Genomic DNA, 15,224 nt, shown 5'->3' with positions numbered 1-15,224 from the left:
ATCTGGGCTCAATGATCAAAGTCCATGAACAGATGGAGGTCAACAGGTAACATACCACCTCTGTTTCTGGGGTACTTGATGGGGCACACTGCACAACTCCACCTGAGTGATTGAGGCACCTTAAGTCCATTTTTCGTATGTCAGTGATCTATTCAATTGACAACATGGCTCTGATACGGTTGTGCTTGGTTCAGTTTGAGAGTACTAAAAGAGGCCAATGGCCAAGGTCTTAAGGCGTAGCCCTTATCCCCTAGAAACCAGCAATCTTCAGATCAATGAAGGTGGATAAAGTAGCTAGGGGAGTTAGGAATTCCTCAATATGAAGGAGTCATGGGAGCTCCCATGAAACCTTGCACAGACACGATGGAGAACCTTGTTGTGGTGACACAACAACGGCCTGGACATTGAGGAAATAGAAGTACTTTTGGCTGATGAAGGTGCTCGAATGCTAATTTATGGTGATTTGCCATCAAATGACACCCTATACCTGAAGGAAGTCTGCTAATTGGGCAACATCCTGACGCTCAGTGTCTAAGATTCCAAATCAACAGGGAAGTGAATGTACCCCCGACACAAGCAAACTGGGTACCTTTATGCAGTTGTGTGCTACTGATTGGAATATACCAGACAGACCTCTGGCTAAGCCCTGAAAAGAGCCTAAGTTATAAACATTGAGTGCCATTGTAACTTTTCCAGCCACCAGCGGGCATGGGATCGATGGAATGTGGTTCGAGGTGTTGTGAGACTATTTAACGTATGTCTATAACCACTTCAGGGCTTAACCTCAGGCCCCTTCCAGTGGTTCACCATCATATTGAGATCAGTGCACTCTTCATATTGTCATATTGGTCGAAGGGTCAATACACCCTTCCCACAGGACAACCACGTGGTTATCCCCTCCTTTTCTCCTTCTTCATGGTGCCCATTGCTCTGGCTCTTGTTCTTGATCTGGTGCCCTCCTTCTTCCCTTCAGCTGCTCACATTGACTTGCTTCTACTCTGCCAAATGTGAAAGTGTCATCGCCATCTTAGTTTTCCTTGACGCAAAGTGCAATATCTTTGTCAAGCAATGTTCTTCCTGCCACCTGGGTGCTCAAATCTGTAGGTGGAAAAAAAATCCTACCAAGCCCTCCTATCACTTGAATTGGGTTACTTGAAAATGAATATTTGCCACTTCTGTTGCATTTAATACAACTTTTGAATAATTGCCAGAAGGTCACTGCACCTCTCCAAAAGAATTATACAACTATCCAAAGAAATCTTCAAAGTTCAGATCTGCTCCTACCAGGCCTATTCTGCAAACATCGTATTTCAGTCTCCTATTTCATCAAAATTAGACATGAATGCTGGCACCTGCTGCTTTTTATCACTAGTTGCTTCCTTAAAACTCGCGTGCATGAATCTTGATTTCCCCATTGCCCCTCCATCTCAAGGCTGGGACTTCTATTTTTCAGCCTTATCTGCAAAGTGCTTTCTTGTTGCAAAAATTCAGGGCATATTTTCTCTCCTCGTCTAGTTTTCTGTCAGTGCTATGGCTCATTCCCCAACCGAGAGGGAATGGGCAAGGTATTTGCCCACCTGCTAAGTAGCCTGACTGATTCATCCATCTATAAAAGTTTTTTTAAAAAGTTTATTTATTAGTCACAAGTAGGTTTACATTAACACTACAGTGAAGTTATTGTGAAAATCCCCTCGACGCCACACTCCAGTTCCTGTTCGGGTACACTGGGGGAGAATTCAGCATGGCCAATGCACTTAGCCAGCACGTCTTTCGGACTGTGGGAGAAAACAGGAGCACCCAGAGGAAACCCATGTAGACATGGGGAGAATGTGCACACTCCGCACAGACAGTGACCCAAGCTGGAAATCGAACTCTGGTCCCTGGTGCTGTGAGGCAGCAGTGTTAACCACTGTGCCACCGTGCTGCCCATATTTATATTTATATATTTCTATATTTTCCCTCTGTTTGCCAGTTTGTAAGTTCCAAACTGGCAAACATCTTCCTCTGAATTATCTGGTTATCATACCTAACGAAGGCTTCAATACTGTGCAGGGATCCTATTCTTTGGGATTGGATGGGGAGGTTTAAAGTCTTAAAAATCAGATTCTCAGCCCATACCTACCTCCAAACCACCCACTTTTGGTTTAAGCTGAGATTGAAAGATGGGCAGATAGTCAAGTTGCTCCAAGAAGACAAATGTCCTGAGAATTAGTCAGGATTCCTGAGCATCAGGGAACCTAGGTTCTATATTCCATTGAGAACTTGATGGATCCAGGGGATCAGTGACTTTCATCCACCTCATGGTTTCATTGCATTTACCTATTGAACCCTTGGGGATTATGCACATCCCACTCCACCCCTCCCCCTTTAGTCTCCCATGAACCTCTTAGAAGGCTTTTGATCCTACTCCTGCCCCCAGCCTCCAATCAATCCAATCAGTCTGTGAATTGTCCCTCCCATTAGTGTACAATTTTCACCACCCCCAAACAGACCTCTGATCATCTCATTCCCCAAAACAGAACTCTTCAACATACCCCTCTGTTCACCACAAACCTCCGACCTCCCCATAGCTGGTGGGCACCAGCCCTCCAATTCTCGACTCCTTCCCCCAGGGTCCTGATCTGCTACAAGCTTCTGACTCCCTTCTCCCAGGACCCCAATACTCCCCAGGCTCCACCCCCAACCCAAGGCCTCCAACTTCTCCCAGATATCCCTCCATGCTGACTTCCTCATAATGAAGACTCTAACCACCTGCCAGGATCTGCTACTCATCCCAACAAACCACCGCCTCCCTTCCCCCCCCCCCCCCCCCCGACCAATCAAACACGTTCCCTTCACCCCCACCACAGCAGAAACTACTTTGTCCCGTGACCTTCACGATTAGCTGCAAGGCCAATTGGCAATCAAGTCAAATCAGTTAAAACTCCACAGCATGTGGGGAAATCTGAGCTATTATGTTCACCAGGCCTATTGGAACTCCTTCAAAACCAATTTCAGCTCCCAACAGGTCAGAAAAGGATACATTCATCCCCTTAGTTCCTGAGGATGTCTTATTATCCATCTGGCCTGCTAGTAAAATGAATAAGGCAAGTAGGCAGTTTTTAAAATTTTTCCTCTCTACTAACATCTGAAGTAGTTGACTCCTTGTTACGATACAGGGGGTTGGTTTGCTAAGTTGGTTGGATGGCTGGTTAATGATGCAGAGCGATGCCAAAAGTACAGGTTCAATTCCCATACCAGCTGAGGTTATGAAGGCCCGCCATCTCAACCTTGCCCCTTGCCTAAGGCATGGTGATTCTCAGGTTTAAATCACCACCAGTCAGCTTTCCCCCCCAAAGGGGAGAGCAGTCTATGGTCATCTGGGAGTATGGTGACTTTTATCTTTACGTTGCACAGAAGCTAGTTGCCCTCTGGTGCTTCATTCAAATATCCATTATCATGAATAGCATTAGGGTGAGTATAGTTAGGTTATTGACAAGAACTATCCCACAAATAAGCACAGTTCTGTTTTTGCTGGACAATCCACTTCTGGCATTTCCTTCAAGTCTTGGATGGGGATCAAGAAAACTGGTTGATTATTCTCTTCATAATCCAAAGTTTTAAGACCTCATGTAGTGCCACTTCGGCTGATGTAGCTGACTATATTGCAACTTTCCTGGTTCAAATGGCACAGCAACTCACTGGATAAATTCACCATTAACACTAAGAAGATTGGATTTGGAGCCGATGCTCTAATTTTGCATTTGTTTCATAGGATTTGGACATTTGTTTTAATCACAAAAGATGCATTTATTGGAGTTGAATGTGTCTCTGCCATGATACTGATATGGTAGAAACGTAAAGGCAAGCTTAAGTACCGAGGCTGTGTAAAAGAAAAACTGCATAACTAGTGCTAGTAGTGATTATTGGTTAGTTATAGCCTTAAATGAGACAAAAGTGTGAAATAGTTTTTCTTACATCTAGACAATCTTGAAGTTCTTGTTGTTTTATGCTGGAGACTTGGCAAATACCTTCTTTGTTGTGACGTTTGGAACAGGATTTTACTGGCTTGCATTCTTCAAGGTATCTCTAAATATTTAACGTGTTATTGTATAATATAATGATCTGATATATATTGAATATCATTCATACTTAATTTAGATTGTTGAAATCTCTAAAGCAATTAATCTTAATATATGTTTAATATCAATTCAAAATACATTTATTCCATAAATACCATTCCTGACCAGATTCTGGACAGGTGTTCATTAGATAATCTGTTGCTTACATCCTATATCTTGTGTCAAGTTCCTCACACATTGCTACAAAATATTAATTATTGTAAAGGTGGTTTACAATTACTTTAGACATTTGCTTGGATGTTATTTGTTTCTTCAGGGTCAGCAGATTGTTTCCGTTCTTCTGCCCACATCCAGTCAAGAGATGTACTTTATTTTTTGTGTAGTCAGTGCATTTGTCCTGAAGGTATGTATATAAAGAATATTGGTAATCTTTGGGTTAGCACAGCTATGCATGCTCCAGTCAAAGAGTTTTAAACAGATTCCCATTTGCCAACTGCCACCAATAGACCAAAAAGCATAGATTCAGATGGAGAGCTAATGGTGGTTGCTGAGGTAGACTGGCATAAGACCATGAAGTAATTTGCAAATTAAGGTGCAGATTTTGAAGGTGATGTCCTTACATGCAGCTGCAGGTTTAAGGATCATGAGCACATCAACTATGTATCCGAAATATGAACGTGGTAGGAGGTTAACTGGGGCTCATACCATCAAAAACATGTTTCTTGTGAAAGCCAATGAAAATGTTAATAAGAACTGGACCTAGAGGAGATCCCATGGCTCAACTAGCTATTTGGGCACACATGGAGTCATTAAAACTGAACTCGACTGCACAAGTTGCTAGGTTCATAAGTTCACTGAAAACAAATGCAAAAAATGGTGGGTTATCTATATTGCCCATAAGAAAATTGGAAGGATAAAACAGGAGGTGTATGGGTCTGCATTTCAAAATTTCCCCTCAATTCCTGTTGCTCTCCTTTTTTGCCAGGTTGGGAAAAGTGGCAGGTCAAGACTTGATGCTCACTTAAAATGCCGTCAAGTTCACTATTTAAATGACTTTTGCAAATTCAGGCTTCCCTCTCATTTTTTTCATGGAGGAGGGTGGGTTCCTGCACCCTGTTGTGGAAACCACGACAGGTGAGTTATCGGAAACCTTGGAGAAAGCCTGTTGTGGAGTCAGGGACTTTTTAACAGTTAATTTTAAAAACCCTTGCCAACTTCAGCTATTATAAGCAAATTATTTCTGATGATTTAAGAATGTTTTCAATGCAGTTATTGCTCAAAGGGCTGAATCCTTGGTTAAAGACCATTAAATTGACCAGCACTCTGTAAATGTTCAGATGCATTAGAGCACACATCAGGTCTCTGCATCAGATGCAGAACATACAAAAACATACAAAACCTGTTGGACTTTAACCTGGTGTTGTTAAAACTGTTTCAGATGCATTAGAGCAGGGTTTCCCAAATTTTTCTGGCCATGGTACTCTTTTGACCTCCCAAGAGTACTTTCAGAACCCCTGAGAAACTTTCTAATTATGTTAAAGAGTTAAACTGTAAAGAAATGATTGTTTTTGTGCAATAGGTACAAACATACAAAAACAAATTTATGGAAGTCTTTCCTATTTCTTATATTTGTACATTTGATATATTTTTTAAATTATTTTATCTAACAAAGTATTAAGTGTTACCTTTTGTCATTTTTTAATGGGAAAAGGGATGTTGCTTATTTTCTTCACCGGTTTGTTTAATATTAAGAGTGCTGTTGGAGAGCTGGATACAAAACACATACATGCGCGTGCATTCTTGCACACACATTCGCACTCACACCTCTCTCACACTTGCACTTCCACCTGCACTCCTACCTCTCTCATACTCGCACTCAGACTCCAATCTCTCGCACTCACACTCCCACCACTCTCACACTCCCACCACTCTCACACTTGCATACACGCATTTGCACACACAAACGCTCGCACTCGCACTCCCACCTCTCTCTCACTCTCACTCCTACCTCTCTCACACTACCATTACCATCTCTCAAACTCATACTCTCACTTCCATAACACTCCCACCTCTCTCACGCTCGCAATTTCTCATTGCTCTCACACCCGCACTCACATTCTCATCACACTCATAGTCCCATTTCTCACATCCACACACCCAAACCCAACTCCCTTCTTTCTATGTTTTACTAGTTCATTACATTACCATGTTTACTCTGTTCAATTTCTATTAACGTATAACTTTATTTATTTTTCTTTTCACCCCTGGGAATGTCAATTCACTAAGTTCCTTCAGCTTTTACACAAACTAGGAATCCAGTTAACTGTGGACATCTTTTTTATTGACTGGGAAAGACCCAAAGGCAAAATTGTCAAGTCCATTGCAGGTAAGTATTGTATTCATTCGTCTTTTTTTTCTTGTTTTGCTATTTGGTTTCAAATATTCAGTTATTTTTAAAATTTTGACAGGTATATTAATAAATGATTTTGTCCATATTGCCATTTTTGTTAAAATTCCAATTTTTAAACCAAATGAAACTGTCTGAATAATATCCACTGGAAGGTGCTTGAAGGAATGGAAAACATGCTTTGCAACTCGTAGCTCCAATCCTTTACACTTGCTAGCCAGAGATTGTTCCCTTGACCTCAATTAAGTTGTATGTAGTACTGGAGGCTATAACCAGGAATCTAAAGGCCCATAAGCTTAACTTCAAATAAAACTGATTAATTCAATTATATGTAAGAGAAAGTATCCTAAGAGACACTAAACATTCTTAACTAGATAGAGATAGAGTTAGAGACAAACAACATTACTTCTGGAAAAAGAAAATCAGCCGAGAAATTAATTGGTGCAGCACTAACTTTACAAGCATAAGATGAGCGTTTAACCCTTCAACATGGTGGGCATTCATCTCGTGTTGGAAGGGTACCACCTTCCATATTGGATAAAGCTCCACCAAAAAAGGTCCAGGTTGCATGCAGAAATCATTCAGAAAACTCAACATAGTTCTTAAATAAGTGGCCTTTGTTGGTGTAATTTAAAGGGTTAACAAATGGAATATGCTAATGAATGACATAAATGAAGATGTACCACTGACATTTTTGTTCTTTTAAAAAAAAACATAGACAAGGATATACTTTCCTTTTGCTAGAATATATATCTGTACCAGTTTGAAATGTTCCATTGAATTGCATCCAATATCCCATTTGCTGTTTTGATTTCCAGTCTCTATCTTTAACCCTCAATTAATTATGTCTAATTTTGATGCATCTCCTAGTTATTATGCTATCCCAGTCATTGAGTGTCTTTAAGACAGAAATAGGTAGATTCTTGATTAATAAGGGGATCAGGGGTTATGGGGAAAAGGCAGGAGAATGGGGATGAGAAAAATATCAGCCATGATTGAATGGCGGAGCTGACTCAAATGGGCCAAGTGGCCTAATTCTGCTCCTATGTCTTATGGTCTTATAGTCAGAAGCCCTGGAGAAAGCTTGCAGTCCAGTAAAATATTCTCATATTTGTAAAACTGAAATCAAAGATTTCTATTTGATCACAGGCATTAACATGTTGTGATCGTTCGTTCTTTATCTTAGATTACATCATTTTTAAAAGTAACTTGCTAAATCACAACACACTTTTCACATTTCAGAATTGTCCCAAATTCAAACAATAGTGTTGTTGGGCTGGCACATTTCTATTTATGTTTATTTCTTCTCTTCTTCAAAAGAAGCTTTGTGCCAATGTCCATAAATTGTGTATATGTTTTCTTTTCCTTTTTTTAAAAATCCCTTTAAATGTCAGGTTTTTTAAAAATCATCATCGTCGTTCCTATCAGTCAAATAGATTCCGCCTTTAATTTTGTCCTGCCTTGTTCAACAATTGCCCATCCTGTTCTTGGTTCTCCACAAATATCCCCATCCTCAATGATGGAGGAGCCCAGCACATCAGTGCAAACGATAATGCTGAAGTATTCGCAGCAATCTTCAGCCAGAAGTACCGAGTGGATGACCCATCTTGGCCTCCTCCAGTGGTCCCCAGCATCTCAGATGCCAGTCTCCAGCCAAATCGATTCACTTCACATGATATCAAGAAACAATTGCAGGCACTGGATACTGCAAAGGCAATGGGCCCTGATAACATTCCGGCAATAGTAATGAAGACGTGCTCCAAAACTTGCCACTCCCCTAGCCAAGCTGTTCCAGTGTAGTTACAATACTGGCATTTACCTGACAACTTGGAAAATTGTCCAGGTATGTCCTGCACACAAAAAGCAGGACAAATCCAATCCAGCCAATTACCGCCCAATCAGTCGACTCTTGATCATCAGTAAAGTGATGGAAGGGGCTATCAACAGTGCTGTCAAGCAGCACCTGCTCAGCAATAACCTGCTCAGTGATGCCCAGTTTGGGGTTCGCCAGGGTCACCCAGCTCCTGTTCTCATTACAGCATTGGTTCAAACATGAACAAAAGAGCTGAATTCCAGAGGCGAGATGAGAGTGACAGCCCTTGACATCAAGGCCGCATTTGACCAAGTCTGGCATCAAGGACCTCTAGCAGAACTGGAATCAATTGTTATCAGGGCAAACTCTCCACTGATTGGAGTCATGCCTGGCACATAGGAAGATGATTGTGGTTTTGGAGAGTCATTCATCTCAACTCCAGGATATCTTTGCAGGAGTCCCTCAGGCTGGTATCCTAGGCCCAATCATCTTCAGCTGCTTCATCAATGACCTTTCCTCCGTCAAAAAGTCAGAAGTGGGGATGTTCGCCGATGATTGCACAACATTCAGCACTATTCGCAACTCCTCAGATACTGAAGCAGTCCATGTTCAAATGCAACAAAATCTGGACAATATCCAGGCTTGGTTTGACAAATGGCAAGTAACATTCACACCACACAAATGCCAGGCAATGACCATCACCAATAAGAGACACTCTAACCACCGCTCCTTAACATTCAATGGTGTCAGCATCACTGAATCACCCACTGTCAACATTCTTGGGGTTACCATTGACCAGAAACTCAGCTGGACTCGCTGCATAAATACAGTGGCTACAAGAGCAGGTCAGAGGCTAGAAATACTGCAGTGAGTAACTCACCTCCTGACTCCCCAAAGCCTGTCCACCATCTATAAGGCACAAGTCAAGAGTGTGATGGAATACTCCCCACTTGCCTGAATGGTTGCAGCTCCAACAACACTCAAGGAACTTGGCACCAGGGGTGGCACAGTAGTTAGCACTGCTGCTTCACAGCGCCAGGGACCTGGGTTCAATTCCTGGCTTGGGTCACTGTCTGTGTGGAGTTTGCACATTTTCCCCGTGTCTGCATGGATTTCCTCCGGGTGCTCCGGTTTCCTCCCACAGTCTGAAAGACGTGCTGGTTAGGTGCATTGACCCGAACAGGCGCTGGAATGTGGCGACTAGGGGAATTTCACAGTAACTTCATTGCAGTGTTAATGTAAACCTTACTTGTGACTAATAAATAAACTTTTTTTAAAAAACCATCCAGGACAAAGCAGCCTGCTTGATTGGCAAACATCCAGTCCCTCCACCACCAACGCTCAGTAGCAGCAGTGTGTACAATCTACAAGATGCACTGCAGCAAATCACCAAAGATCCTTAGACAGCACTTTCCAAATCGACGACCACTTCCATCTAGAAGGACAAGGGCAGCAGGTACATGGGGACACTACCACCTGCATGTTCCCCTCCAAGCCGCTCACCATCCTGACTTAGAAATATATTGTTGTTCCTTCGCAGCCGCTGGGTCAAAATCCTGGAATTCCCTCCCTAACAGCATTGTGGGTCAATCCACAGCACATCGACTGCAGCGATTCAAGGCAGCTCACCACCACCTACTCAAGGGCAACTGGGGATGGGCAATAAATGCTGGCCAGCCAGCAACGCCCATGTCCCATGAATGAATAATTTTAAAAATTCAATCCACCATAATCTGTTGACAAACAGAGTCACATCAGTCTTCTTCAATGACTCTTCTCTTAGCCTATTTACTTCCTCATCTCCCGCTTGTACATCACATACAGGGTTCTTTCCCTCAATGGTCATGTATCCCACTGGGTTATTTCCCTTCATCTCCAACTATAGTAATCTGCACAATGGGTTAATTTTTCACAGTTAGAATCATAGCCTCCTACAATGCAGAAGGAGGCCATTCGGCCCATCAAGTCTGCACGGACCACAATCCCACCCAGGGCCTACTCCCATAACCCCATGCATTTGCCCTAGCTAGTCCCCCTGACAATAAAGGGCAATTTAGCATGGCCAATCCACCTAACTCACACATCTTTGGACTGTGGGAAGAAACCGGAGCACCCAGAGGAAACCCACACAGACACAGGGAGAATGTGCGAACTCCACACAGATAGTGACCCAAGCCGGGAATTGAACCTGGGTCCCTAATGCCATGAGGCAGCAGTGCGAACCACTGTGCCACCATGCTGCCCCAATCTCATAATTCATTTGTACATATCTGACAACTCAAAACTTACAATTTTGTGATCCCCAATTCCTGCAGAAATATCTTCAGCTGTGATGAGCTTCAGCTGTTTGTTGACAAGAGTTAATTGTCTGCTAGTGTGAAAAGGGTGGAGTAAAAGTTCTCAAATGGATGTCCTTGCATCACCACCATTCTCTTATTTTAATCTAACAAGAACACAGTCTGTATTGTGGGGGAATTAAAGAAATGGTTACCTGGCACACAAAATGGTTGCCTGGCACACAAAATGGTTATCTGGGAAGGGTCATTAACAGGCACTGGCTTTTAGCACAGACAAGTTACTTAAAGTTAAAACATGCAGGAACTGAAATGCTGCAGGAAGCTGGTCAGAGCTTGAGGCACTTTAAGATAAGGGCAGACCCAGAACAATAAGTCTGATAATAAGGTCAACCACAGATGGGAACATAAATGCAAGAACATCAGCCACTGAATGTATAGATTGAAACCAGTCATTGATAGAGGAAATGTACCCATTCTATGAACAATGATATGTTAACTGCCCATGTCTGTACCTGTCTGCTTGTAACGATGTGTTAACTACCGATGTCCGTAATCTACCTACTCAACTTATAACGATGTGTTAAACGGCTAATGTCCATACTACCTATTGTCTAAAAGGTATAAAAATGATCAACTGCCATTGTGTAATTGAGAAGGTAGCTGCCAAGTACTGCGGAGTACCAGTGCTTTCTCCTGAAGCTTCGTGTCCGAAATAAAACTGTATTGTTGAAACCTCCAAGTCTGACTCCGGTGGTAAATTTCCCACAACAGTCTGGAACTCATTTTTATTTAACAATCTCTCCTTTTGAATTTTTTCCTCAATATCCAATCTCCAAATTTTCCCTTTCATTGTGCCAATTGTGTCAGGAAGAAGTTTTTAACCGAAGATCAATTCAACACAGGATTTGTTGTAATAATTTCAAACATCCCAAATTTTGATTAGCCCTATCAAATTAAATCTATCTCATTCTCACATGCGTGAATTTTTATCCAGATTAAAACTGCCACATGTTATCAACATATCCTAGAATCATACCTCTGGCCAGTAAGCACAACCCCAGGTATGTAACTTTGAAAAAAAAAACACTTTATTAATTACACTTTCCTTTTATTAACTGTTTGACTTCAATCACAACATCAGTCAGAAGACATTAACATTTGAAGCACACGACACACGAATATCATCCATACACTTGCAAAGAAAGATAGTAAGTGTTTTAAAACAATGATAACCTGATAAGCAAAATGAATTATGGCAGTGCTTCTTGTGGTTCGGTTTTAAAACTTTCGAACTGCCTGTAATTAAAAACTTAAGTTTAATTCCTCCGAAAGATAAACTTTATAAAAGATAGTGCAAAACAATGATAATCTGCGAATATCCACATAAAACAAACAAAAATTTCACCGCTCGTAAATTTCAGGGTTAATTTCCAGCATTTTCTCGCAGCTAAACTTCTTAAAGAAATAAAGTATTACAAGCTCACAATCCCTTGAGTAAAATAAAAAGCAGATCCTCCATTCTCTTTTATTACACTTAGCCTTTTTTTGTCCCATCTAAGTCAATTTCGAAGACCTGATTTTATAGGCATCACAAAATTCCAAACACTGTTCTTTATTTGGGCTAATGTGACAATGCAGTAAAATTTTCACTCTTACTCCAAATGCCTCCAGACTATGCTTAAAATTTCCACATTTAACTAATCATTGAGTTTCTCTGAAGCCACAATTAAATCTTATATAAATTAACCTAGACACACAAGTTTCCAGACAATTTACAACAAATCAATTGTCTGTTGCAATGGTTAACTTTTCCTACAGAATCTAAAGGGCCAGGAGTGGGTGGAGAAAATTGGCACGCAATTGCGTCACTTTAAGTAATTTTCAAAAAACTTCTATTTTCTTCAGTTTTGCTTAAATTTCATTTCTTGTCTCTATCCTTATTTTTTTCAATTTCCAATGTTCAGTAATTAACCTAGTTTGAAAGAAATCAGAATAGTTCTTTTTTTCACACAAATGTTTCGAAAAGTTCAACTTGAAGTGCTGCCAAACTGCAAGCTTTCTTTGACCTTGACAACTGGAACAGAAACTCTCAGCTGTTTGAATTAAATGTATTTTTACAAGATTTTGATTTGATTTGATTTATTATTGTCACATGTATTAGCATACAGTGAAAAGTATTGTTTCTAGCGCGCTATACAGAGCATATCGTTCATAGAGAAGGAAACGAGCGAGTGCAGAATGTAAAAGAGTTAGAATGAAGTTTGAGAAGCATAGAACGAAAATAAAAGATAGAATTTGAAGGTATGCTGGGCACAGCTTGTAAGAAGTCGCCTCGCTCCAGCGCCATCTTGGATTTTGAAGTATTTGTACAAGACTCGGATTCAGAGAGCTGAATGCAAGCAATGTTTAACACAAGCTTGTATTTCATTTATAACCTAAGTTTTCTTTAATTCATTGGGGATGGGTACCTCCTAAAAGAACATTTGCCTCGTTGCAGTAGCAAAAGGCACTGTTACGATGTTCCTTATCGGTTGGATATAGGGCCGGACTGCCGCAGGGCAGTGGGGTTTAAGGATTGTTGTTGTTGCAAACAATTTTGTCTGTTGCAAATAAATGCTCAAAATTGTGACAATGGCATTGTCTGTCTTGTCACTTGCTTGAGCGTCCCACCAGTTTTTACTGTGCAGTGAAGGGTCGGTAGGAACCCATCCTTGTTTTTATATTTTCTCAATTAGCTTGTGATATTTTCAGGCTAGGTAGAGGGACATAGTCCCTTCAACTCCCATTCAGTAATTAACTCAAGTTCCGCCTTTTGGCATTTGATGCCATGGCTCACCAGCACAAGGAAACTTCACAACTAAAGTACTTTGTTTACCCTTTATTCACACCCGCGGTACTCCAACCGGTCTTGGCTCGCCCCATAGTTGGCTGACCGCTTTTGACTCGAGGGGAACTTCATGATCACGTATTTCATTTCACTTCACTTCTCCCTTTGTCTGGTCTATGCTTGGCTCACATCTGCTCTTTTAATCAGCTGCTGATCTACAACAGTACTCAGTTGGGAGTGTAATCAGAGAAAATACTCACCAAACCTTAGTCCCACTGTCACAACAGGCTCGAGTGGATCTCATTCTCATCGCCAAAATTGAAACAGAATTTCACCACTTTCCAGTGAGTTTTTTGATGACTTTCCTACCCAATACTCAGAAAGAGTTAATGGAATTCATTCTATGTTTCGAGGTCTGGGTATGGAGTGCCTTTAGCACTGACAAAGCTGGGAAGCAGTTAATTGGTGTTTATTGAAGAAACAGTGTTTTGCATTAACCTATGATAGCTGTGATAGTGTTATTTACCTCATTACAAGAGCAGAATTTAATAATCTTTAAGTAACATAATTTTCATGATTAACTCAGCATCCCTGGTGCTGGGGTCCTGGATGTCTCTGAGCGGGTAGGAAGCATCCTAAAAAAGACGGGTAACCAGACGGATGTCATTGTCCACATTGGTGCAAATGACGTAGGCAGAAAGAGCAGGGAGGTCCTGCAAGAGCAATTCAGGGAGTTGGGTAGTAGGCTAAAAAGCAGGGCCTCTAGGGTAGCGATCTCTGGACTACTCCCAGTGCCACAAGCTAGTGAGGCTAGGAACAGGGAGACTGCACAGCTGATCGTGTGGCTAAAGGACTGGTGCAGGAGGGAGGGTTTCGAATTTGTAGATCACTGGGAAGTCTTCAAGAGAGGATGGCACCTGTACAAGAAGGACAGGTTGCACCTAAACTGGAGGGGTACGAATATCCTAGCTGGGAGTTTTGCTAGTGTGGTTCGGGTAGGTTTAAACTAATGTGGCGGGGGGTGGGGATCAGAACAATAGGTCAATAAGCATAGAGGCTGGGGACGAGGTTGGGGCCAAGACAAGGCTATCTAAGAGGAAGAGCATTCTGGGGGAGGATGACCTCAATGGGCCTGGAGGTCTGGAGTGCATCTGCTTCAATGCAAGGAGCGTCATGGGCAAGACAGACGAGCTTAGAGCCTTAATGCTTGCGTGGAACTTGGATGTGGTTGCAGTGACGGAGACTTGGTTAAAAGAAGGACAGGACTGGCAGCTGAATATTCCGGGGTACAAGTGTTTTAGGCGAGACAGAGGAGGGGCGAGGAGAGGTGGGGGAGTAGCAATGCTGGTTAGGCAGCATATTACAGCGGTACCGAGGGTGGACAATATGGACGGTTCAGGTAACGAGTCACTGCGGGTGGAGCTCAGAAACAGGAAGGGCACAGTCACAATGCTGGGGGTATACTACAGGCCTCCCAACAGTCCACGGGAAGTTGAGGAACGGATATGTAAGGAGATTCTGGACAGGTGCAGAAAAAATAGGGTTGTTGTAGTGGGAGACTTTAATTTCCCTCACATAGACTGGAAATCGCTTAGGGCTGGGCACTGGACACAGGTGAGGTCCCAGAGGATTGGAGGATAGCAAATGTGGTCCCGTTATTTAAGAAGGGTAGCAAGGATAACCCGGGTAATTATAGGCCGGTGAGCTTGACGTCCGTGGTAGGGAAGTTGTTGGAGAAGATTCTTAGAGATAGGATATATGCGCATTTAGAACTGAATAATCTCATTAGCGATAGACAGCATGGTTTTGTACGAGGGAG

At 42.0% G+C, this 15,224-nt stretch overlaps 1 protein-coding gene across 1 annotated transcript in view; it reads left to right on the top strand.

Moving 5' to 3' along the window:
* Positions 1-15,224, top strand: part of tmem67 (transmembrane protein 67) — a 148,277-nt gene that overhangs the window by 101,469 nt on the left and 31,584 nt on the right. The window contains exons 18-20 of the mRNA XM_078216975.1: positions 3,964-4,062; positions 4,378-4,464; positions 6,348-6,447. Coding sequence (XP_078073101.1) covers positions 3,964-4,062; positions 4,378-4,464; positions 6,348-6,447 — 286 coding nt within the window. The remainder of the gene's footprint in view (positions 1-3,963; positions 4,063-4,377; positions 4,465-6,347; positions 6,448-15,224) is intronic.

Source organism: Mustelus asterias, chromosome 7, assembly GCF_964213995.1.
Source record: "Mustelus asterias chromosome 7, sMusAst1.hap1.1, whole genome shotgun sequence".
In the NCBI taxonomy this organism is placed as follows: domain Eukaryota; kingdom Metazoa; phylum Chordata; class Chondrichthyes; order Carcharhiniformes; family Triakidae; genus Mustelus; species Mustelus asterias.
This window is presented reverse-complemented; position numbering and strand designations above follow the sequence as displayed.